This window comes from Tetrao urogallus (genome assembly GCF_951394365.1).
Source record: "Tetrao urogallus genome assembly, chromosome: 2".
Classification (NCBI taxonomy): Eukaryota; Metazoa; Chordata; class Aves; order Galliformes; family Phasianidae; genus Tetrao; species Tetrao urogallus.
Window position 1 is genome coordinate 43,632,023 of NC_136814.1, and position 27,538 is coordinate 43,659,560.

Consider the following 27,538-nt stretch of genomic DNA (forward strand, 5'->3'; position numbering starts at 1 on the left):
GTGCTTCCGTACTGAGTTAAATAAACTGTACGTGCAAGGAGTAATAAATGAAATTGTTAATTTCAGTGCATCCTTAGGGAATAGTAAAGGGGGAGGGTTTACATTATTTAGAGCTCCAAATGGATTTGAGTTTATATACAGCAATAAATCTTAACTACATTGTTAATTAACCCTGTCTCAAGCCCCTTTTTACCTTAGGGGTTGAAAGACAACACAGTGTCTGTTAGGATAACTCACCATTCATGTTCTTAAAGATGTTTAGGACTGGGAGGATTTGCCGATAATAGGGCACTAAGGCTTCTCCCACCATGTCTGCTGATACCACCAGGTGCTGGAGGACTTTCAGTGTGATGCAGATGACCTGTCGGTTTCGAAGGCTCAGTGCATCTGTGATGTATAAAGAACAACAGTCACAAAGCAGAATTAATTTTTAAAATGTAGAGTGAGGGGGAGGAGTACTTTAATGGACAAATTTAATTAAATTGTGTTCTGCTGGGGATTGTAAGTGAGCCTTTATTAGCCCAGCTTTGAAAGACCCCAAAGATGGATTGCAGTCCTGATGTTATAAAACACTGCCTTGTCTGATTGTTATTTGTTCCCACAATTTGTGCTGACTCTTCAGTAACCCAAAGAATGCAGCTCATTATTCCCTCATGCTGCCTGTGTAATACTGGCATGGTCCAAACAAATAAAAAATAAATGTTCAATAAGTACCATTTGGGGCCAATGAAACTGTACAACTGCAAGACAACCTGCAAAGGTTGACAACAGATACATTCTAGTGCCACAATTAGCCTGTTTGTATTATTGTACCCATTCATTTCATGATCGTTTTATTCATTCAACTAACAATTCCTACTATTCTAAGAATCAGTACAATGAAGTAAATGTTTACAGGAAGAAAACACAAAAAAAACTTGTAGGCTTTTTATGTGAAGACAAACATTACCAAAAAAAAAAAAAAAAAAAGAGAAAAATTTTGTCTTGCCTTGTTTTTTTCTCTTAGCTTTCAGTGTAGAGATTCTAATCTTATGATACTAAGACATTTCCTACATATGTTTTGTTTCTCTTCACTTTTGAGTTTGCTAAAAACAAATATCTTTCTGGTAATGAAAAATGCCTTCTGCTTGAGAAATATGCATACACATACACATATATACATATATATGCAAAACCCCTCAAGTTATAAGACCTTGTCTGAAATCATGCAGCTGGCTATATAAGTCGAATTTGCTGTACTATTACACATAGGTCTAATTTCTTAGTTTTCTGCTCACTTACATAGACATCTTCGTCACTGTACTGGGAAAAGCTAAACCATAAAAGATAAGCTCATATTCAACAATAGATGTTTTATAAACAAACAAAAAATATATAAATATATATAATATAATATAAATATAATATATATATATAAATATATATATAAATATGTGATTCAATGCAATGTAAGTATAAACAATTGGGAAAAAAATATGGGAAAGAATGCAATCAAAACTGTACGAGCATTAACTTACTAGCAGCTTATTCAAGAACTGCCTGCTCACAATCAAGCTATGGCATTCAGTACTTCTGGCAGTAAGTGTTGTCAGCATACAAGAATGTTGTTCCATAGGGAATGAGGTAGTATCCTCACTCAAGAACAGCATCACTTTTTTCATCTGTTAAAGGAAATATACTGTGCCACACTCTCTCCTGCTCCTTATGCCTGTTGAGTGTTAAAAAATCAGAGCTAGAGCTCTGAAGCAAGGGCAAAGCAGGCTGGTTGTAAAAATTTGTTTAAAAAACTCTTGAAAATCAGCTAGTAAATAATCTATTTTCATGACTCTTTCCATGCTTATGAAGAGCATGCTAAAACTACTGTTAAGCAACCAAGTTAGGGAGCCCAAGGTATAAATGTACTGTAATGCATCATTCTATGATTCTAAGATAAAGAAGTGCCATTAAATGAAATTACAGATTGGCTCCCATAATTTCTTATTTGCTGGTTCCTAGTGGACTCATCGGGCTACACATAATGTCATGATGTTCCTGGGCATATTCACAAGTGGACAAAAAGTCCATCAATTCAGCTTGCTTCCATTAAGTCCCAGCAAGGACATCAGTTATTCCAGTTATTATGTTCTAAGGCTGCTTTAGTGAAGAGAGACTCGCAGAAAGATTCTAAAGATTCAGTCCAAATACCAGACAAGAAAACATTCCCTTACAGAGTAACAGGCATTGTATGTTTTCTTAACAAAGTGATTGAAAGAGGAAGCATATCATTTGCAGCGTATGTTTATTCATAACTTAACTGTCATACCCAGAAATGCTAGCTAAATGAACTGATAGGGAAATAATCAGTAACACATATAATTTTCAGCACAATAATTATTGTAAAACTTAACCAATGGCAGAAATTACAAATTCTTAATTCTTAATTCTTAAGCAATAAACTGCACCTAATTCCAAGAATGGTTTTTCCTGACTGTAGAAGCTGGCCCAGAGGTTAAGGGCTCTTATTTTTAGGCACATAGAGAGTATCATGTACACAGAAACGGTTACCCAAGCACTTCAAGAAAAAGCTCTTTATCTGCAGGTGTTGGCTTCCAAAAGTTTTCACAGTTTCCCATGTTCAGACTTCTGTCCTGTGTGAAGATAACCCTCATTTGAGTGGAAGCTGGCATTATGCCAGTAAAATTCCTTAATAAAGTCAAAAATATGATTTGTATCTCCTGACTAAGGAGTCCCAGCTCTTACAGCAAACCAAATGCATACTGAATTTAGAAGTCTTCACAGAACCTATTGTGAAAGTTTCCTTAACTTAGAGTTGTACTACAGGTATATCTACAAGAACTTTAAATAGTAATATTGGCACTTTTTTCACCTTCATTCCAGAACATTTGTTGGATACTTGTTCCACCTCCCTCAACACAAGGTTCTCCCGTCCATCATGTAACATGCAAAACATATACGAAGAAACAGAATTTGGGTCAAGAGTTTGAGTGCCAAAATAGAGGATATAGTAGAATCAAACGGACTGCGGAATTTGAGCCTGAAGCCCTTCAGATTGCGTAAGACTGCAGTGTGTGTGTTAGGAAAACACTTGTAAATATCAAAAGTAAGATCAAATTGACTGCAGAACTGTTATTATTATTAAATATTTGGACCATGCCAAGCATAACAGTCAACCAGCTCCTGGCTTTATTATATTAGGCACTGTATAAACATTTAATTAGAAAATGTCCCTGCCCCTACATCACTTCCAAACATATGCTTATTTTTAAAAATCTAGTAATTATTTTCTGTGTGGTGCCATCACTGCAGACCATTCTCCCACATGAGTGAAATGAATAAAATCCTAATGTAGTCTAAGAAATAAGTACAATTCAACAGTTTGAGTAATGTCAATGATATCTGAAGGTTACCAGAAAGGAATGAAAGTACTAATATCCCTGAAGAAGAATATAGCAAATCATTTTAAAACTCTTGGTTAAGGAGAGCTACCTATCACTCAAGAAGGAAAAAATAAATTGTCTCTTTGGCTCAGTAGTTTCAGCTCAGTAGTTTCAGAGTCCAGCCCCACTGCTAAAGTATATATCCTACAGTTGGTCACACAGGTAGGCATCTAGATGGGTCTTGAATATCTCCACAGAAGGAGACTCCTCAACTTCTCTGGGCAAGCTGTTCCAGTGTTCCATCACTCTTATTGTAAAGAAGTTCTTCCAAATAAATCTACTTAGAATAACTGCTATTGACAGGTTCAGCTCTACTCATCTAAATATAACACCAGCCCTCATTTGATATTAAATGTGATTATTTACATCCTTGTCCAAGACATCAACCCACATTTTACACCTGATGTTGAATATAAGAAAACAAAAATAAGTTTAATTTAGAAACGTATTAGATGTTAGAAAGGACTCTGTAGGTCATGTTGAGGGAATACTGTTCTGTACATTTCTCTGGCCCACAAAAATATGTATTTCTTAATGATCATAGAAAAAAAAACAAACAAAAAAAGGAAAAGCTTCCGTGTTCCTTAGGATAGAGATTGCTCTTTTTCAATTTAGTCAGAAGTATTTGTCAGTCAGGTCTGCTATCCGTAGAAATGATACTTCCATCTAATTTACATTTAATGTGCAAACGTGAGCTTTATTTGGCTTTTAGGCCTAGATTCAGATTACCTATGTGTCTTTTTTAAGATTCACAACTCATAAAACAAAACATTCTGACAACTGGGCAATCCAAGCTGCTTAAGTATTTACTTTCACATTATCTTCATTAGCAAAGCTATAACAACATGTTTCTACTGATCATCTCTACTTACTTATTCCAACTTCTGCACTATCGCCTATTATTCTTTCACTTTTGACAGAGCTGCTACAAACTAGGCCATTGATATCATCTGAGTTTACAAGTAACTTCCCTCTGAAAATGTTTTTTTTTATTATTTTAGGTTTGGTAGGTTTTTTTTCTTCATTCGTTTGGATCTTTTTGAATACATCAGGAAGTGAGATTCACAAACAATTGCATTAACTAAAATCGACTGAAATGAGCTGGAGTGAAGGAGATGAAACATGTCTTGGAAGCTCTTACAATCATGCTGTTAGCAAAAAATAAAAAAAAAAAAAAAAAAAGGTAAATGCTTACACTTAATGAAGAGCAATAGGTGCCTTTGAAAGGAAAGCAGGTGCTTGCTTCCATACACTGTGTTTGATGCCCCTGATGTTGCTCATAGTAACACCAGATAAAAGGGTAATAACATCCTGCCTCCTCAGTGTGTGTTTTTGCCTGTGTATCTCATGTCAAATCCGGTGAATTTTGCAGGATTCTCAAAGTTTCAAAAAACCTAACAACAGCAAGTATAAGGAATTATGGCTTTTCCAATCTCATTATGGCAAACATAATATTAAACATAAGTTGCCTCAAAAAAAAAAAGTATGAAAAGGGATTTTACACTCACATAATGACCACGAAGAATTTAGAACAGGAGCATTCAATTAGCAACCAAACAGTATAACATTCCTCTCTCACCTCCTCTCTGCTTTTTCCTGGCTATTCTTAGCTGCCTATACATAAGATCAGGCCACATGTCAGTTTTAAAATAAATCAAGGCATTACTGAAAGACATGGGGTACAGACAGACCCTTTTGTGCCCTAAAAATAAAGGAATGCTCCAGTTTCTTATAGGCAGCTCTGCTTGCTACCCCAGAGATGTATATTTGGGTTCTATTCTGCGTCCTGCCAGAGATACAGTTTGTGATTAGCAGAATTAGCCTCCTTCCTGCCCTGTCTATAGTATGACAATAACAGTATGGAGCTTCCTGGCAAGGGAGAAGATATTCTTCTCTGCATTATACATCAGAACTTTTGTAGTACCTACACTACCCCTCTATGAGCGGTACATCTCAAATTATGGATCTCAGTTTTAGTTTAAATAAAACAGTGGGTTAGCCTATGCTATGTGTGAAATGGAATTAAAAGTCTTAACACCTTGAGATATTTGCATTTTCTGATTCTGCATTTTTTAATTTTTAGTTGGATTTATTACAGGCTTGACATTCCAGGTAATTTGTTTTTCCTATTCTTCTTACATCATTCAGTGACAATACTTGTAGACAATTTTATCACAGTTTGCCACTGCAAAATAAAATATGAATTCTTATTTTGAGAAACCAGAATATATTTTGAATACTTTTTGAAAAATCAGCATCCCCAATCTGAATTTTTTTTCTTCCTCACAATTTCTCAAAACAAAACATCCGTCAAGGTGGCAAATAAAAATAAGGAATTATTTCAGTTTTTTTTCAGGAAGGAAACTGTATTGGTTAATTTCAGCTATCTCCCTTTTCTTAGTCATTGCTTGTTTGCATAACTGGATGAAAATTTGTAGAGGTGATTAGGACTAAGAGTAAACCACACATTTATTAAGTAATTTCATTTTCATCTTTAAGATACAATATTCAAAAGGTGTGAACTTTAAACAAATCATTAGTCATGGGTAGGTTGACAGATTTCTCCTTAAATCTTTTAATTATACAAAAAAATTCTAATTTAATTTAAAATGTTTTTTTTTGAGAGCAGCCTTTTGCTAATATTTCCCTTCAACACAAACGCAGGAGTGAAATCTGCTTTTAAAAGCACTTCATTTGCAGAGTTATTTTTCTGTTTTTCTTTTATCCCTTTCCTCTCCATCATATATATATATTGCCTAACGATCAATTGATTTGCTCTTAGTTGCAGTAGAAATATAGTAGTGGTCTAAAAGAAGACTGGTTAATCAGATATAACACACCCAGAGGAACACTTTAGAGACAGTAATCTACATAAAACATAGCTGAGCTTATTGGGGATGGAGCTTAGTCACAGAAATATACAGCTCTGACTACACTGTTATATTACACGTGCACAGAGAATTTCAAAAACTCTTAGAGGTATACACTTCCAGGTTCCTTGAAATGGTGTGTGTCTTTTTAGCATACTATTACTGGTTTAGTCAGGAAGAAGTATTTGTCATATTTAGATGCTATTTGGTCTCTTCACACTTCACAAATAATGCAGAAGCTTTGAAAAAAAGACAGAAAAGCAACAAAAAAACACCAGCGAACCACTGTACAGTAAAATAAAACAGAGCCAACAAATAAATTTAGCCAGCACATTCTTGAATTGGTTTCAGTACCTTAAATACTGATTCAATTTAAAAGGCTATATATCAAACCCATATAAATATCCTTACCTAGCACTCTTTTTCTAATGCTAAAAGCTGTGCAACCAATAAGGCTTCTAAGTAATTATTTTTAAGCTAGATTCTACTCTCAGCTAGACTTTTAAATCCCAAATGGAGCTGCTGTTATAAACTTGCAGTTTTTTCTGAAGACACTATTTTAGCTTTCAAAAAAAAAAAAAAAACCACTATAAATTTATTTGGATGTTGTTGAAAATAAAGATTTAAAGAAATGACACGAATCCTGTCTTAGAGAGAAAAATGAGTGATGTTGTTTTCATAACCTTTCACAAACATCGCTTACAGAGTAACCATTCTTTAAAATTATATACTCCTTTTGACATTTTCAAAATCTACAGAAAGATATAGTGACATCACTAATTGATCTTTTAAAAGGAGAACAAAGCTAATGAATAAAACAAAACAATTCTGATCTTTCCAGTATTAACACATCAGTATTATCAAAAGCCAAACTATATTCCTTTTCCCCTTTTCTAAAATTCTGCTTGACAATTCATTCTGTAACACAAAGAGAATGGCTGTTTTATTCTGCATTAGCATGTATGCTGAATCATCTACAGAAATAGGGCAAAGGACAGCAATGATATCATTACTGATCAACCATAAAATAAAAATCAAGTATATCAACATGGCTTTTTAGTGCTAAGATTATATAGTTTACACTTGGAAAAATAAATGGAAGTCAGCTGGCACAGATTAACATTAGTTTACCTATTCAACTCTCATACTCTCTCAATTAAAAAAAAAAAAAAAAAAAGAAGAAAAGAAAAGAAACGAAAAAAAGTTGTTGCATCAAAACTGCCTAGTGGTAATGCTTCTGTATCCAAGAATTTTTCAGGATAGGGCAAATTAGCATGGGCTGAAACCCCATTTCTAATAAAACAATTCTGTCATGTTCCCGCACTGAGAAGACAGCATGACACTGTCTGGTTTACTAGCATATATATAACACATAGACTTGAGAATCATATTATCAAACTAGAGAAGGATATTGGTTCAAAATATAATCTAGTGAAGGTATAGATCTAAAGAACCAGGAAGGACAAAACAGTACATGTGAAAGAACAGATGTTTCAAAAAATTAAGTTTTATTCTTAGTGGTATTCCATCTCAGATTACATAATGTTTGTTTCTACAAAAAATGTTAGAGTAGATAATTCTGTAATTTTGATCAGATGATTTCTCCTGTCATTTCAGATGAACTGCTTTATACAGCAACAGACTTACATAATAAATGCATAAAAATCAGGTAAGAAAATGTCCCTTCATATTTCCAAAGACAATGAGTCATTCTGTAATAAGAAAAAGACTCAACAGACAGGCTATTTTTCTGGAGAACTGCATCTACCATGTGATTGAAGGCATAAACCTTCTGGCCTTACACCTTATGAATTACTCAAGTTTGCAGTAATCTACATGAAATTTACGGCCTGTCATGTTTTGTTGCTTAATTAGCAACTTGTCAAAAATCTATGCCATATAAATGCAATTTTAGTTTTTTTTAACTCCCACATCTTCACCTACTTTTTATTGGGATAATGAGCTGAGGAATGACAGGAAGAATCTTGTTTTCACCATGTTCCAGCATGTCATGGATTCCTTGACGAGCAAAAAACTCATATGGAAATGTCATTTCACAAAGTCCGTCAAAAAACAAAGGCAGATAATAATGATAGTCCAGCTTCTCAATTTCTACCTGAAAATATAAAATAAATAGTCAAATACAATTTTACAAAACAAATACAATATTATCAGGTTGACAGATAATTCATGCCATCTAATAAGTACATTTAGAAAATAATAATTGATTTTATATCACTGAAGAGTATCATTGAGTATCATTGAGTATCCAGCAAGATATATCACAAGATACTGAAATACCAAAAATATTTGATGTAAGGATCAGAAAGAAAATTAGTATGCTCACATATACTTTCTGAACAGCTGCCACTCAACTCAGTTGTTTAGATGAAACTAACATTTCAAGCATCTGAAATAGCATTTGAAAGCTTCCTGATTTTTCAGTACCAGATCCTTACATTTTTGCTTATATACCTTACTCTGTAAGTCACCCACAGGAATCAATGCTGTTATTTCAAGCATAACATTCGGTTTGCTTCAGAAAAATCTGATCACTATATGCTCACTTGGACATTCAAAAGAACAAATAAGAAAAAGAATCCTGTAACCAAAAACATATCCAGCATTGTACAAGTATCAGTATTTGTATAGAATACCCAACTTCCTAGAATATTGACCTAATTTTATTTGTTACTCATTTCAGGAACAGAATTCTAAGAAAATTTCATTGAAAAATCATAGTGAAACTAAGTACCTATTTCTAATAGGAATCTCCCTCCAATACTAAACTAGAAAGTGAGGGATTTTGCACCTACCTTTTCTTTTCTCTACTCATCATTATCCTGATGTTACATACATTCATGAAATGTATGTAAGCCAGTAAGAAAAAGAATTTGTTTGCTTTCAGTTTATTAGAGCTCTGAATATAGCTAAGAGGTTCTCAACAGCAAAGTATTTCCTCTGAAAAGCTTAAGATCATCAGAGCTCCTGAGAGAACAATCCATCTCTTTAGGTAACCTCTTCTTTAAAACACTGCCTAACTGCTACACTACTTTTCCAGTGAGATGGTATTTTGGAATTTGGTAAGCACTTCTTCCTTCACATCTAACAAAATTTATCACAGAGTATGCTGAAGCTCAAAACATCCTATGAAAAAATTTCTCAAGTTAAGCAAACCAATACCCATCCCTTGATTTAGGGCCAATAACATTCTCACTTGAATCATGGAAGTCAAGCAAATACCAGACATGCATTGGCCACTGTCATTCATTTTCCACCCAGCCTGACTCTAAGCAGACCTGACCTTGCACATCATAGCTACTGACTAGACCACTTCAGTCTTTCATGTTACAACTGATCTACTTATGATAAATGAAAATCAAAATGGAAAAAGTACTTGAAAGTAAGTCCTTTATATTTGCTGTGAATATCTCACTATTGGCAGATGTAGAGCCAATTACATACTTCAATACCCTCACATATGAGAATGTTGATCTCTAATGAGTCTAAAAAGAATTACTGCATTATAACTACCTACAAACAAACAAAATCAATTTCTAGTTGTGAGCCATACAGAGGAAGGAAAAAATAAAATCCACATTTCCTAGCAGTGAATCTATAACATTGTATATGATTGTTTCTTCTTTTTTTTTTTTTTTTTGTTGTTGTTGTTTTAATTTCAAAGCAACCAAAAAAATAAAATTCAGAAGATATTTACATTATCTGTATTTATAGTTTTTGACACTCAGCATGTTATGGATCAGGCTTGTGAGCTAGTAAAATAGCTACTGCAGACTTCTGTCTACAAGCCTAATTCAGAAGCCAAATTCCTAACTACAGAGACAAGTTTTCGTCAAGTGAGAAATGGCCAGCTAGTCAAAAAAATATTGATGAAAAAGGAAGAGCAAGAAGAAGACATTTTTTCTTGTCCTCTGTCCTTCAGTGTTTTTCTTTTTAACTTCTAATTTGTATTTTACACAATTATCTGATTACAATCTCATCTCAGAAAATTTAGAACAAAATCTACAAGTACGTGTACCTGGACAAAGCTTTAGATGTGAAAGTGAGATATATGTATTTTTTAATTTTTTTTTCTTTTTTTTTTTTTTCCCAAAAGAAAACCAACTTTGTCAGAATATAATCCCATTTCATTTGTTTTCTTTTTTAAAATGCATTCCGTACATGGACTTTAGACAACTCTTTCAAAATTACAAACAATTTCCAGGGAAATACACAACCTTGTCAGGTATAAGGATCTGCAACTATTCTGATCAAAACATACAAAATAGAATCCTTCATACTTTTTCTCCTTCTCTCTCTTAACATCTCATCTTCTCTGCATGTACCAGCAATCTTTTTTTCTCAAAGATTTTCTGATAGTCTGAGCAACTTCACTCAGCTATTCTTTGCCCTTAAAATCTGACTTTTATTATCCAGACATGAAGAAAGCTTACGTGCTCAAAAGCTTCTTCAATTTGTCTTCCCAGTGATGATATCTACTCATTAAACAATGTAACCTTAGCACTGACTTACAGTACATTACATAAACATAAAAGTGATACATCAACTTTGAGGACAATACGATTTCTGGTTAAAAAATATATATATATTTTTCCATTATACAAAACTTGCTGTTGAAACAATATCTCCACAATAGACTGGTATTACAAGCACTAGATAACAAAGCACTTGTGGGTACTCTTCTCAGTTAGTTTCCAAAGCCATCAGTGGACAGCTTTGGATCAGTGGCACGTCTCTGAAAAGAACTCTGATTTCTATCTCAATTCTTGAAGTGTAAGCTGTCCAAGCATACAGCATATTTTTACTTGCGTTTTGTGCTCTATAATAACTCCCACAATATGGATCCCGGAAATATTTTGTCTTACATTCCATGGTGTGAAACCCTTTTCTTCTGTGTTTACTGTTTAGCCTTTAAAAGTGGCTATTATACAACTGTTCAGAGAAAAATGCGATTTTTCTGCTTATGCCCACAAATCCTGTTGTTCAAATCCATACACAAAAAGTGCTGATGAAAAACTAAATTCTTGGCAAAACTTGTTCACATCTAACAATAATGCTGCAAATATGAACTTTTAAGAGATCTCAAAATAATTATTAATGAACTTTCATGTAGCAGTAAGTTGTTGAACCAAGAACCTGAATTTTCAGTAATTAGGTCAAATAAAAAAATCCATAAGTTACTATAAAATATGATCAGACAAAGAAGACCACTGTGTAAGCATCAGTAAAATCTTCTGCTTTGTGGCATTTCTGAGCTACCTATGTCAAAAATAAACAATATACAGTTTATACTTCTTTTATCAATATGTATAATTCACCGAAGCACAAGATGGAAGGAAAGTATCACTTTTGGAAGGAAAGTATCACTATGGAAAGGCAGTATCACTTTTACAGAATTATTTTTTTCTGCAAGAAAGCCATTCCTATGAAGTAGCTAAAAGTGAGAGGCAAGTCTGCTGGGATAACGAGAAGCCCAAGTTTAGTCTGTAAATAGTAAAAAAAAAAAACAAAACAAACAAGTTCCCTGGCTAATCTGCCTGATAAAGGGAGAAAGCAAGATAGCTGGGAAAACTTAAGGTATAGAAGTTTGACAACTAGCATATTACTGACCTTCCTTAAACAAACAAATTTAAAGCAATCTGAGTTTTAGGAGATAGCATTTAACATATAGAAACAGTGTATTTTCCATCTTATTATTATCCACATAATACTATATGTTTTTGATACAATTATCCAAAAACTGAATTTGATCTCCCAAAAACACTGTATCAGACTGCTTATAAATTCATTCAATTCCTTTATCTAAAACATTAAGTATATAAGAAGAAACTGCAATTTTTGGTTTGATAAGGAGAAAAAGGAACTTTTGTAAGCATAGTAAAGATTTTATATGGATTCTCTGATAAAATAATTGTTTCCTTTAAGATTTTTTTTCCATTCCATACCACCTTCAGTTGAAAAATTCTAACTACTTCATCTCCATTTCCTAGCTTGGTAGAAAGAGAAAAGCAGAAATATTCTTGAATATTCTGTTTTGAAGTTCTTTCTGATTTTAGGAAAAAAAACCTTCCTTCCACTTTAGTTCAAAGTTATTTTTTTTGTCTTCAAACATTCTCTACCTGTAATCAAGACAAAGCTTGTGCATTTTACCGTTTGTGGTTTATTCCCTTTAGTATGTTTGTTCCCTTTAGTATATCTTTCCTTTTAGTATATTTGTCATACATTGGTTAACATCTGTCATGTTAATCCATAATGGGAAGTCTGTAGTCTTCTCTATAGAACATCAAATGCTTATTAATATTTTCTAGACCTGATTAGATGGTGTTTTTTGTATGGTAACTTTACCTATGGTGCTTACATTTCAAAACTCAATCCTACTGTTGCATTTAGTCCTTAAAGGTTTACCAATAAAAAGATTCAGTTTGCCGAATTTCACCTTTCAGTATATACTGCATAGGATCGTAATATAAAAATTCTCTCTTGAAAGAACTTTAGCATAAATTATTACCTATATTCTACCTATAAAAATGAGAGACCTACAGTTTACATTCTCCAATACAATAAGGTATGTATCTTGGATGGAGATCGGTGTCCTCCAGGGCTTGGTGTTGGGAACGATACTCTTTAGTAACAGAGTTGGAACGCCTCTCCTGCAAGGACAGGCTGAAAGCTGGGGCTCTTTAGCCTGAGGAGAGGAGGCTATGAGGGGACCTGATAGCAGCTTTTCGTTACTTAAAAGGGCTGGATACCTGAGCTAAGGACAATAGGATGAAGTCCACCAAGACCAAGTGTCAGGTCCTGAACTGTAGGCTTGGGGCAGAGTAGCTGGAAGACTGCATGGAAGAAATGGACCTAAGGTGTTGGTCGATGCTAGGCTGAACGCCAGCAGCACATGGTTGTACTGAGTTCTAGTGAGGGACACAAAGAATAATGCATTCAGTTTTGGGGCCCACACTACAGAAAAAATATTGAGGCCCTGGAGCATGTCCATAGAAGGGCAACAAAGCTGGTGAAGCATTTGGAACACAATTCTGATGAGGAGCAGCTGAGGGAACCAGGATTGTTTTGTCTAGAGAAAAAGAGGCCCAGAGGAGATCTATTTTCTCTCTCTTTATTGAAAGGAGACTGTGGTGAGGTGGGGGTCAGCCTCCTCTCCTGCATAACTAGTGATAGGATAAGTGGGAATGGCTTCAAGTTGGGCCAGGGGAGCTTGAGGTTGGATCTTAGAAAAAAAAATAATTCCTAAAAGTGGTCAGGCCATGGAATGTGTTGCCCAGGGAGGTGGCTGAGTCACTGTCCCTAGAGATGTTCAATAAACATTTAGATATGATAATAAAGGATATGGGTTAGTGAAGAAATATTGGCGGTAGGTGATGATGATCTTGGAGGTGTTCTCCAACATTGGCGATTCTATGGTTCTACCTGAACATACACCTCAAAAGTGAAGTAATACAACTCTATCTCCACAGACTAATTTCTTGTTTGACTTTCTCCCTCAGTTTCCTCTCAACTGAGACCGCCATCTAATTCTTTGCAAATTCTGGAGAGACACTCAAAATAAAATTTATCTACTTTGGCTCAGGTTTGATAAATATAAAAGAGGAAAATAACTGAAACAGAAGTCATCCGATCACAAACATTTGGCAATATGGCAAAAGCAGTCTATTCGTAACCTTTTATAAGCAATATAAGCTAGAACTGGATATTATGATGACCTCTGTAACATTATAGAAAATAATCAAATTTATGACATTGTAGCAGACATATTCCACAGATACTATATTCAGGACAACTGCTGCATGGAAATGGTCATTTATTTGATAACCACAATATTTTACTTTTGGTTTCCACACTAGAAGATGACAACCTAATCATACCAGTGTTAGTGAGAAGGACAACTAACAGTTAAAAAAAAAAAAAAAAGATCATATTGTTCAATAAATAAATAGAGGATCATTGAGTGGGGGAGAAATAAGGGCAAGAAGAAGGAAGACATACATCTGTATAAAGGCCTTCCCATTTAGTGAGAGAGTAAAAATAATCATCCTGCAATCTCACCTATAAATGCAAGCTAGCAATTACATTTTATTTAAGAAATGTTTTGTTAGCTACGTCAGTGAATGTGAGCTGTGCCATACAGAAGCTAATCTAAATATATATATATATTATTATATCTAAATATATTATATTATATTTAGATATATATATATATCTAAATATATATATCATATATATATATCTCAATAGACTTCTAAAGAGTGTGGGTTCTATTCTTGAATCTACTTTTTTTTTTTTTTTTTTAAATTGTTCTGCCTGGATCTAGATTTTATAAGCATACATTTAAACAAAAGAAAAGGCATGATTTACCAATATCAGAGAGGGCAGTAGTATCCATACAGACAAATCAGGATGACCAAAAATACAAGTTTACGAGATACAGGTCTTACTTTCGTCACTTTTAACACTGCATGTCATGCTATAAGGATTACTGCTACCAGTGTAGGAGTTCATCAGTATGTTATAGTAATAAAAGAAAAACTCGAGCAACCTAATTAATTATAAGCCACCAACATGATGTAGATGTGAAAAGGGCATTTACCAGATAGTTACATAATAGATGGGAAAGCATTCCTATTACTATACGAGGCACTTGTAAGATTGTGTCTGTTATTATGACCAATTTGTCCTAATATAAAACAACCAGATTTTATTCACATGTTCTGTACTGGAAGTAACAGGAACAAACAGATAATATGAACACTGCAAACTGGAAGAAACACACACACACAAAAAAACAGGGAAAATAAATGCTTTTTAAATTTTTAATCTATTGGTTCTCTAATTGCTTTAGATTATCTGAGTCAATTGGTTTCTAGAAAAGTATGCAAAATATTCTATTTTAGCACAGCAAATAGCTATAGATTATGCTCACAGGATTGCTTTCTTTTAACTAATAAGAAGCACTATGAATAGAAGATGAATGCACCCTGAGAATAGTGCTCAGTAAGCACAACAGACAGAAGTAGAAGGTACTCAATAATTTTTTGTCTGAAGCAAATTATGGGCCACAGAATAACCTCAGTGGCTGACAAAAGTATTTCCACTACTTCAGAAAGAATGCTGTTCTATTTACATTCTTTTTACTGTTCAAAGACTTGCTGAAACCTTGTTAAACACACCCAATTGTTCCATTGTTTTCCTTACACGAATTATTAACATCCCCAAGCGCAGTAAATTTGAAACTTCAGACTAAGAAAGCCCTAATCACTTTTATCTGCAATTGCATAACATAAGCATTACATGATGTGAAAAGATAATTTGCATTTACAGCTATCAAACAATATTTTTTTGTACTATGTACACCTACTTTGAGGTGAATGCCAGGGAATGACTGTTCTGAGGTCCATAGCTCCCTAAAGAGATTAAGTTGCACCCTCATCAAGGACCACTGAAATCTGCCACAGCTGCACTCAGGAACCAGCAAGGAGCAGAGGAAAGATTCTGCCCCATCACTATAGAAAGTACTATTGTGAAGAAGAAACTTTCAGTTTTGTAGGTGCTTAATTAGACAACAATGTACAGATTTCTAAAAAGGAAAGCAAGGAAGATAACACTGTATGATTACTCCATTTTCAAGGCAGAAGTTGAAGGTAGAATAAGAAAGCATAAAGAATTCTGGCTACCCTTTGGAAGCAGACATATCGATCTTCACTGATTACTTTTGCAATACATAGTTCAGTTTAAACCATACTGAAGGAACCTGCTCAACAAAACATATACAGTGCAGCATGTCAGCAACAAACTTGTTTAAACTTTTGGAAAAAATACTGAAATAATTTTTGCTACTGTTTTAATGAGATGAAAGATAACGCTATTTGTAAAGAGTGAATTATGCAGTCAAATCAGGAAAGAATGTCAACTGATTTTATTATACGTTCAGAAAGACAGTGACCAAGCAGTTGTTTTTGTACTCGTTGGTACTAATCTTCTTTTTCTACCCCAATTATTAATGAAAAGCTATCTGTTAAATTAACTTGAAATTCTTCAGCTTTAATGTAAATAATACAAAATCAGGAAAAAAATTGAGAAAAGCAGGAACACTGGGATAATGGCACAGGGAAAAATAATGTCTGTGGCCAAAATTAAAAACAAATGTCTGAAGATTTATTTTGATTTAGTGATTAAGGCATACCATAAAATATCTGGAAATCTTCAAACAATATAATGCAGAATATATTCAATTTCATAATAAGTTTCAGACAAGTACACAGAAAAAAGTCAATAGTTGTATAGCTTTAGTGAAATAGTGAATACTTTTAATATCTGTTACTATGCATTATTATTTGAATATTTATACACAGTTTATATATTTTTAAATGTAATAAAAATGTGGAAAATGAAGGGCCCAAAAGGAAATTAGAATGACAATTTTTTTAAGTTAAGAGTTTTCAGTTAGACTGTTCCCATTGCCTTTTGACTCTTGACATTTATCTCGAGATGGGAAAGTTAGCAAAAAAGTTATAATAAATAGAATAAAATAGAATACTCTGTTCATTCTCCTAATTAGAAAAAGAAGAGATATTTCCTCGAATGCTTCAAGGTTAGTCTACATTAGTATCTTACTTCGGAACAGTTGTGCAATTTCAAAGTTAATCCTGAACAGAAATGGAACATTTTGTGTGCTGGAAACGTGCTTCTGTTTATAGTTGTGATTCACCTATTTTTTATTTAAGCCTTTTCCATTTTTCCTTTATTGTAAGCACAGTAAAGGGGTTACTGAAGTCTTTCTACAGGAGGAGAAAAGCTAGCCACTTGCTCATGAACTTCAAAGACACATTGTGATGGGGGGATTTCTGAGCACTGCCAGAAAAAAACAACTATACCTATCATACATTTGTTCCAATTTTTTTTTTTTTTTTTTTTTAAAGATTTTATTATACTATTAAGTTTGGAAGAATTCTCCCCTCGCTTTTTGCTAACCTCCAGAGATGTAACTAAATTTTTTTTCAGACATCATTATCAGTAAGTATGGAAAGTTATACAGAACAGGAAGGGAGTCCTCTCAGTAAATTCATAATATTCATAGTCTATTAAATCGTTTCTTATCATGCAAACTCACTAATTTTACATGACATTTGCAAAATTCTCTTAATGAGAACAACCTATTTTTCAGTTTTCTTTCTTTTTAAGGATCAATACCTCTAACAACTATAATCAGAATCCTAAATGTACGAGCACCCAGTGACTTAACTAGTTGTCTCATAAGTTTAGCAAGAACTGAGAAGCTGTTATATGACACTAAAGGAGAGGTTTTATATGTCTCCCACTCCAATAAAACAGGCTTGCTAGACAAAGAGCAGAAATCTGTAGACTGCACTCTGGAGATTCAGCTTATTAAAAGCAATCTAAGGGATAGTTTTAAGAGTAAAAATAGTAGATAAAGGATATCTGGCTCTGTAGATATTAAATTAGGATTTCAAAAAGCTTTCAATAGAGTCATTTTCAGGAGATTATTAAGTTAACTTAGTAGCCACAGGAGGCAAAATGAAGTCCTTTCATGAATTAAAAGCTGGTTACAATAGAAGAAGCAAAAATGTTAATGGAGGAGTGTCCAGGGGATTAGTAGAAATGATGCTGCTTAGTATATTATCAAAGACTACCACAATTTTAAAATAAAAGCATTACTTAGAATGATAGGAATAATGAAACATTGCAAATAGTTGAAACTGATGAAATGATATATCAGTGTACATAGTAAAGGTGGAATACATGACAAAAAAAAATAAAAATTGTAAGTTATTTTTACAACTTACAATGCTACAGTTTCTGCTAATTGTATTTCTCAATGTGAAGGCCCTATCACGTTGGTAACTAAAAACATATTTTTCTTTTTTTTTTTTTTTTCTTCAGGGGAAAAAAAATCATTAAGTTCATGCAGAAATTAGCTTTATCTGAAAGGATAGTGAGAACAGTGAAAACAATTATCTCCCTCTAGGTCCAGAGCTCCCCTTATGTGTCTTGCTCTTTGCACGCTCTACCAGCAAAATGAATCCTATCTTGCATGTTCTCCTCTGTGAGTATTTCAAGAGGAAGGTGTTAGCCAGAGAAGGTCAGGTCATCCTCTGGTAACTCTTTCTGGTTCTATTAATGCCACATTTGCATTGGAAAGTCATGTATAAGTTCTTGACTGGAACTGAATAAAGCACGGAATCATTTAAGTTGGAAGAGATGTTTAAGGGTCACCTAGTCCAACTCCCCAACAGGAACACCTATAGATAGATCAGATTGCTCAGAGCACTGTCCAGATTGATAGTGAATGTCTCCATTCACTATCATGAATTCACTCAGCAGGTCCCAGTGCCTCACTACTTTTATCATAAAAGATATTTTTCTTATATCTACTCTTGTCTCACTCCAATTTATAGGAGGGAGAGGAGGTTCTTCTATTAGCTATATACCTGGCGTGAGATTAAGAAGCAACGGTTCAAATGTTGGTCCGACCAGTTTATTACAAATCTTAATCAGGGAAATGGGGAAGGGGAGGACGGACGCTATTATGATTAGGGTAATGGGGAAGGGAAGGAGGGTGATAGAAAAGATAGAAGAAGCAAGGAGTCTTTATAGGCAGCAAGAGGGACTTAGTCACCACCATGGATCCAGCGAGGTTCGTAGTTCTGTCTTTGATCCTCAGTAGTGGTGGGTCATCGGGCAGAGTTGTTCTATTGATGACGACAATGGCGATGATGGCCCCTTTTCAATAGTTTCAAAGTGGTCGAGTCAGCTGTCTTTGGAGTGACAGCTCAAATCCAAAGTGGTTGAGTCAGCTCTCCTTTGAGTGACAGCTCAAACCCAAGGTGGTTGAGTCAGTTCTCCTTGTGGTGGCAGCTTCTGGCTCTGGGATCTCAGCAGGAACCTCCTTTGTTCCCATCTTCCAGGCCTTGCCAGCAGATAAGAGGGAGCAGGGATGCCTATCTGCATCCTGTTTTTCACAGAACACGATGGTATCGTTCCCTACTTTTCCCACACCTATCTGGAGCTGTTTAGTCACAGGCCAAATCTTCTGCCAGTAAACACTCCTGAGCACTCTCATCCACTCTTCTACAGAGCAAGCAGCTCTGGAGGAAGGGGCTTTCAAATGTTCCCAAAGCAATATCCATTGTCACACGGTTAGCACCCATTAGTTGCCTCCTCAACAAATCACTCAGAGTCTTATCACAAGAAACACCTCAGGAAGCAAGCTTTGAGCCAAAAAACAAAGAAGGATTCTCACAACTCTAAATCTCCCCTCTTTCAGGTTGAAGCCATTTCCCCCTGTCTTATCACAATGGTCCCTATTAAAGAGCATCTCCCCTTCTTCCTTAAAGCACCTCTTTAGATACTGACAGGCTGCTATCAGGTCTCCCTGGAGCATTCTCCAGTCTGAACAGCACCAACTTTACAAGCCTGTCCTTGTAAGAAAGGTGTTCCTTCCCTTGGATCATTTTTGTAATCCTCTTCAGGGTTTGCTCCAACACATCCAAATCTTTCCTTTATGAGGACTCCATATCAGGATGCAGTATTCCATGTAAGACCTTACCAGTGCAGAGTAGAGGAGCAGGATCATCTCCCTTGAGCTGCTGGCCATACTTCTTTTGATGCAGCCCAGGCTTTCTGGACTGTAAGGGCACATTGCTGCCTACGTCCAGCTTCCTATCCATCAGTACCACGCAGATCTTTTTTAGCAGAGCTGTTCTCAATCCTTTTGTCCTCCAGAATGTAGTGGTAGTGGGAGCTCGCCTCATCCCAGGTGCAAGATCTTGCATTTGGATTTACTGAACCTCATGAGGTTCACCTGGGCCCACTGCTCAAGCCTGTCTAGATCCCTCTGCATGGCAACCCATCCCTCTGCACCTCCCTCTGAGCTGCACCCCACAGCTTGGCATCATCAGCAAACTTGCTGATGTACTTGATCCTACTGCCACTGTCCCTGATAAAGGCATTAAGTGTTGGCCCCAGCATCGATCCCTTGGAGACACCACTCAAAACCAATCTCCATCCAGACACTGAGCCACTGACCACCACTCTCTGGACTTGATCCTGCAGCCAGTTCTTCATCCACTGAACAGTCCATTTCAACTAAGTTCAAGAAGCTGTTTCAATTTTCATCAGTATATGACCCGCTATTAAAATACAATTAAAAAGGCATCATAGTAATATTTAATACTAGTTAGAACACTATATATAGTGAAATGTATTTAAATACTTTTTCGTAAGAGTGATAAATTTTCTCCAGTAACTTGAGTATCTTATGATACCTGTACCTCTACAATATCTGGAATACTTCACTCACCAGCAATAGATTACAGGCTTTATAAAACCTAATTTTCAGTAATGTGAAGAAAAGGTTAGGTAAAAAAGAACTGATCAGTCCTATGGCTGCCCTATAGACAAAAAAACTACATTCAGTTCCATGCTGTTTAACATCTCTTAAGGATGGAAACTTCAGTTAAATCTTAGACAATGTTCAAGATCAAAGACTAACAAAGACCGAGGGTTTTCCAGAGTGTGAGAAGGTTCTCTGGTATATGCTGACAAAGTAATTGCATTGCTGATTGTTTTATGCTGAGAACTCCTGAAAACCAACCTCCAGATTTCCAAGATATTTTGCAGTACATACACTTGGGAATCTGTTCCACTGGCTCAATGGGTTCAGCTTCCAGTGTATAATTATGACTATCCTCCTCATGAAAAAGCAATGCCTGGACATATCCAGATAAACATCTAGTGTCCAGAAAGAAAGATAATAAAATGTTAATAATGGAAATAATGTAAAATGTTAATAATAAAGCTGTATACCTAGACCAGAAACTGCTGCACTTTACAAGCAAAAAAGTTCACTGATTAGAACTTCCTGAAACAAGCTGAAGTAAGCAGGGTCATAGTCTATGAATCTTCACTAACATCAAGAAGAATACTAAGAAAGGAAAACCAAAGTATTCTCATTGTCTGTGTGTCTAATATGGAGCACAGGCCAAGAGAAGCATTGGAACAGAGGACTGTCTAGGAAGGGGTAAACCACCAGAAATCCTTTGTTCCACAGACTCCAAGAATCCTGGAAGATAACTCTGAATTTATTTCATGCTTTTCAGTCATGGTCTGGTGGAATGAGACAATGAGTGACACTAGAAGGTCTTCAGAGATAAGAGAGATACCTACTTGCTGTAGATAGGCGAGTCAAATACTAAATGAAGAAATTTTAGACATTGATAAAACCTTAGAAATGGAAGGGAATACTGCACCATCTGCTGGTTGATACCAAACGATGTGATGGTGTTGTCCTCTTTCAATAGTGAAAGAGTTAAACAAAATAGGCAGAAGATGGTAAATATCAAGGCTTTATTTGGGAACAAACAGATCAGGCTGCCATAGAGAAGTTTAAAGACACTTCTTGTGAAAATCAATACAATTCCAATTAAGTCATAACTCAAATAGAAGTGAATGCTCTTCAGAATTTATAATCTACAGTGTGATCAAAATGTTTCCATGGTCTAGATCAACACATATAAACAGAACAAGGCAGGAGTAATTCTCCGACAATGACAAAACTATGCCAAGACTGTGCTAACTATTCACTGAACAGTGTCCATACTCAAGCCCCGTCACTTTACTAGAATAACTGTGGAGGTAGGCATGAAGTAAACAAATTGAGGTGACATGAAAAACACAAACTAATTTTAAAAAAACATAGAAGTTTGCTTCAGAAGCTTTTAAATACTGTAATAAATCAAAAATATGTGAACAAAATTTTTGTTGCAGGTATATCACACAGGAATTTTGAGTTGATTAGACTATATTACTGTCATGAAGTTAAAAATAAACTTTGCTTTAGAAGGAGATTATGGTCACTTGTGGCATCTGCCATGAATGTCTGTGAAATGAATCACTGAACACAACTCTTACGTTGATGGTGTCACCAAAGATAGCACTTCACAGGTGGGAAGAAGTCTTCAGATGACTTTTAGTCATTATATCTTCATGACCTCTATTAGTTGTTGTTTTTTTTCCCCTCTTGAGATCATATGTTGATTTAAAATTCAAAATAAAAATACAGAAATTGTTTGCTTCTTTGTGACATTGAATTTATTATCATTTTTTTTAGTAAATACCAGAGATAACATATGTAGCTATTCTCATTAGGATTAACTATGCAAAATGATATGCAAGCCCAAACAGTTTTGTTCAGCTAATGGAAACAGTAGGAGTGTTATCATGACTGAGAACACAAGCTAATTAGATAAAGCCCTTTCCGAATTTGGTGCCCATAACAAATCCAGAAAGGTATGAAAAAAATCGCCCTTCAGAGAAGCCAATTGTTGATCAAACAAACAAGACTTGAATTTACAAACTGTCCCTCATGTAGATTTTTAATTTATTAGATCTTCATCTGCTCTTTCAAGAACATACGTTTTACAAATGGTTCATTTCAGTAAGATATAAATCATGGAACCAGACTGGAACCATGACAAAAGTATCTGGAATGACAGATTATTTTGTATAAAACTTGGATGAAATATGTTACAATGCACTGTAAAACCTAGCGTTTTATTTTGTTGTATTATAAAAGTAATACTCAAATTGCCTTTAAAGTTTTTTTTTTTAAAAAAAACAATACATTTTACATTATTCAATTGCAATTGTTTTTTAATTCAATGCTATTTTATTATGAAAATGTATACTCAGAACATGATGTATATGTTTTGAAATGCTGATACTGTATAGCTCTAAAGGTTTAATATTTTTTGTTAATAAAAGTCTAAATAAATCTGATAAGGGAAAATAAGATATGCAGCTATATAATAATGAGCATATAAGTCATGCATGTATTTAGAAAGAACAAAATAAAAGGTATTCCATTTTACATTCTTATTTTTGTGTAACTAACAAGCACATCAGAATCGCCACTATGAAACATGATACCTTTTTTATATTATCAGTGCATTCTATTTCTGTATTTTGATATTTAAAGCAACAAAGAATGCAAAATATTTACAAGAGATTCCAGAATTTTTCACGTTGAACACATCCCTTTTTCTTCCTACAGCAGCGCACAAAAGAGGAAGGCAAGTAAATAATTATATATAAAAAATTCCATTAAAATGCATATTTTTAGAAGATAGGTATTATTGCATATTGCATTTTTTTTTGCAGCAGTTGCCAATATAAAAACACACAGATATTGACAGATGATAAATTGAAGGTAATGTTGTAATGTTCTAATATATCATAATTATAATGGTATTTTGAATTTTGATAGAACCATTTAAAAATTTATCCTAATCAATTGCTTGGCAAAACCATTAGGAAAACAGTTAAGTCAAAGATTAAACATGTATTCTTGCATTCTAAGCTCAAAATTAGACTTCTGCCCACAGAAAACTGGGATCTTCTTCACTAATTTTATTTAGTATGCTACTGTTCCTTCAGTCCTGTCCTTGAATCATGCACAATACTGACTAAAGAAGTTTTTATGAGGCTAGAGGAAGCTATTGGAAAGGAAAAACTAACATGGAGGTTCAGATAAATACCATCAGTAGACTATGGCAATGATTGATCTGTCTAATTTGTTATTTTCTTTGAAAGCAATAAAGCACATGAGCCAAAGACAAATTTGTGGGAAGTAAACTAGAGCAAAACAACTAATACTAAAATAGCTGCCAGTCCTATACTTTATTATCTCAGAAATATTACACGATACAAAATATAGTACCATAGAGCATGGTAAGTCAGCTCACTTCTTTGTCTTTTATATTCAATTTATCAGTGAAATATGAAGTATATCTTCCAGCCTCTTGCAAACAGAATTTGAAGCAAATAGGTTTTTACAACTTAATTTTTACTAGATAAAATGAGATCAGGTCATTGAATTTTTGAACAGTCCTTGAAACAAATACACCAAGGAAGTCAACACGTCATGTCTCTAGCTGTAAATTATATTATTGATACACATTCTATGTATGCATCTTAATATATTTTCTTAGTACAGTTTTTCGAAGATGCTTTCGAGAGTGTAGTGTAGTCTAGATTATTTAGGAATGTTCTTTGATCTTAACACTGACCAGACAAATAAATGGTAAGAAATTTAAGAAAGTTGAGAAATCGCACTTATTCCTCTGAGTTCTTCTTCTGTTCACTTTGTTAGCTATAGCTGTGTTTGTTCAGTTCAGTAGCATAGACAAACAAGCAATATTAGTAAGTCAGATGAAGAAATTAAATGGACTAAAACCAATGTCAAGTGTAGAAGTCAGAACATAAGGTAAAAATAAAACACCTACACGGCTCCCAGATCATATGAATTAGAACTATATAGTTAGAGGAGAAAAGAAATGCAAGAAATTCCTCATGCTTTTTCAGATTTATAAGTGATCACCGCCATGTGATGTTTGCCATGCAGCACAGGTAACCCTAACAGTCTTACTAGGAATTCTGCAATCTGTTTTGGAGAAAACAAAACAAAAGCAAAAAGGATACCATGGACTGAGTTTCAAAGCAATTGCACTACACCAGGCTTTAATCCACTTAAATTAACCCAATGTCTGTTTAGCCGACTAAACTGTACTATGCAATGTAGAAAAAAAATAATTACATTTTCCTTTTTCAAACACTTTCACAAATATTTTCAATATGGATGTCATGGTTCAGTCTGGTTTCCGTGACATCATGATGTAGAATAATAACAAAAACCATGAAACCATGACAATTGGTATATTTTTCCTTCTCTAGAAGGGACTACAAATTTCGTACAGCTGTTTCAAGTTTTATATTACTGTAATGTTACTTCTGTTTAAACTCACTGTCTAGAAGAAATAAGTTGTTGTATCAGTGGTAAGATTTTTGTATAAGATTTTTTTGAATCTCTCTTTAGACTAAGCTGAGGCATTTGTGCAGAGTACATCAGCATTGAGGTAGAATATTTGTTTTGCTGTGTAACTGAAATGTTACCATGCTCCAACAGGCTTCTAAACTACATTAAATTCAGTCTAATGTAGACTTTTTTTTTTTTAATGTTAAATAAATTCAAAAAGCAAAATAAGAACGAAAATGGAATCTCATGAAGATTTTATATATATATATATATTAGTCAAATGGACTGTTTAAACTAAACTTGAAAACAGGAAAATAGATACGGTTGGAACACTATACAGAACTTATGACAATATTCTTTCTTTGGCTACCATATCATCATTCTTAAGTATCAGTTATAGTTAATAACACCTCAATAGCCACACCATTATCCATTTCTGCAGGAATCCAACAAAGCTTTAAGCAGGTAATTACTCTAAATCCTCTTAATTTTTAAGAAGAGTAACAAATGTTTAAACATTTTCATTATTTAAATAATCCAAATTATATTTGATAGACCATTCAGTGACTGCTACAGTGCTCACAGCCTTGTTCTTATAATATGAAAATCAGTAAGATCAATTAAATCTTATAACAACTTCATGTAATCACACCAGACAAGCATTCAAGATGAATATACTAATACAATAATGAACACTAAAAATAATTAAACATATTGAGATTTAAGTGATCATAATCAAATTTCAGACTTAATATTCTGTTAAGATTGATGTTTCTATTTTTATCTCCCATGGTATTACCATTAGAACAAAAGATATATTCTTGACGATACCTAGAGAGACCAAAGTAAGATTTCTAATATTTAGATATTAGGAGTATGGCTGGCATTCTCAGAACTAGTCATTAAGTTGTGTCTAAGTTTTAAATATGAAGTTTAGGTTATCTTTTTAAATTTAATTCTGAATGGTTGAAACCACATTAGTAAACACCTCTACTCATTTGCAAAGGAAGAAAAAATTCTTGAACAACTAATGCTTCTGAAGATAATGCACGAGAACACTGAGAGTGGAGCTCTTTGTATTATTCCATATTCTCATCATTTACAGCTTTATTGACTTCCTTATCTGCTCTGCATTCTCAGAACAATTTTAAGTCTTTAAAAATAGCTCTTCCAATGTCACAGCATCTTCAGTTCCAGCAGTATTACTTTATTATGCCACTTCAACACAACTATCAAAAGTATCTTAACCATTCTATTTAGAAGGAAAAAAAAAAAAAAAGAGGGAAAGAAAAAAAAAATAGTATATCTGGAAGCAAAAATAACTCACTTTTTTGTTTCACTTCAGTGAAATACAGCCCAAACAACCTCTACCAAAAGAAACATAACTAACCGCTTCATTATATTACTAGCTCCATGTATATCACAGTGTCTTTCTTACAAAATGTATTAAGCACTTTGGGAAAAAAAAAAATATTTCTTCCTGACATTCCAAATGTATTCACTGCAATCACACTAACATGTCAGCTTTGAATCAGACTTCCTGTCATCTTCAGTGTGAAAAAACATCACTGTGAAGCTCTAACACATAGTAAGGAAGATACTACCAGAAAAAAAATTACACAAAGCAAAACAGAACAACAAATAACAACAACAACAAACGACAAAAAAAAAAAAAAAAAAAAAAAAAAAACAACAATCAACAACAGAAAAAAGAAAAAGGAAAATACTTACCTGGAGGTAATATAGATTTTCTGTTACAGACAAACAAAGTCATATGTAATTCATCATTTTGCAAACAAAAAATAGTCGTATCATCTATCAATGCTGAAGTGTAACTTACAAAAAAAAAAAAAAAGCTTCTCATTAGTTGTCAACTCAAAGTAACTTCAAAAGCAATCCCTGAGCATCCAATAGTATCTTTCTGACAACTTTCATATCTCTCACAAGCTGTTGTGAGAGCTGAATCAAGCAATCATGTCATGAAAACTGCTTTCTAATAGCATAAATCAAAAGAATCAAATCTGCCTGATCAGTTAAATACTCCTTTGCAGATCATCACAATAGGTTAAGCTTGTAATGTGGAAAAATATACTGACAAACTGCCTCTACCACCAGAGTCTGTTTTATCGAATATTACAAAACAGCATGGGAATAGAGGCAATCTAAATATAGAATTCAGAAATTAAAAACCTTCTAAGTGAAGGATGATTTTACATTTCCACAATGAAACATTACATTTTGAAAGCACTGTTAGGAAATTACCATGTACTAAGCTTTCTCTTTCCAATTCTTTCACATGATATAATGCAATTGTCTATGCTCACATCTGCTTTGTAAATATATTTGCATTGACAGGTTTCTGAACAACA

General features: G+C 34.2%; 1 protein-coding gene across 1 annotated transcript in view; it reads right to left on the reverse strand.

Annotated features, from left to right (window-relative positions):
• PACRG (parkin coregulated) overlaps positions 1-27,538 on the reverse strand; it is a gene marked incomplete at both ends in the record, with an annotated part of 185,671 nt that overhangs the window by 82,702 nt on the left and 75,431 nt on the right. Inside the window, 2 exons of the mRNA XM_079549973.1 lie at positions 238-387; positions 8,252-8,423. Coding sequence (XP_079406099.1) covers positions 238-387; positions 8,252-8,423 — 322 coding nt within the window. The remainder of the gene's footprint in view (positions 1-237; positions 388-8,251; positions 8,424-27,538) is intronic.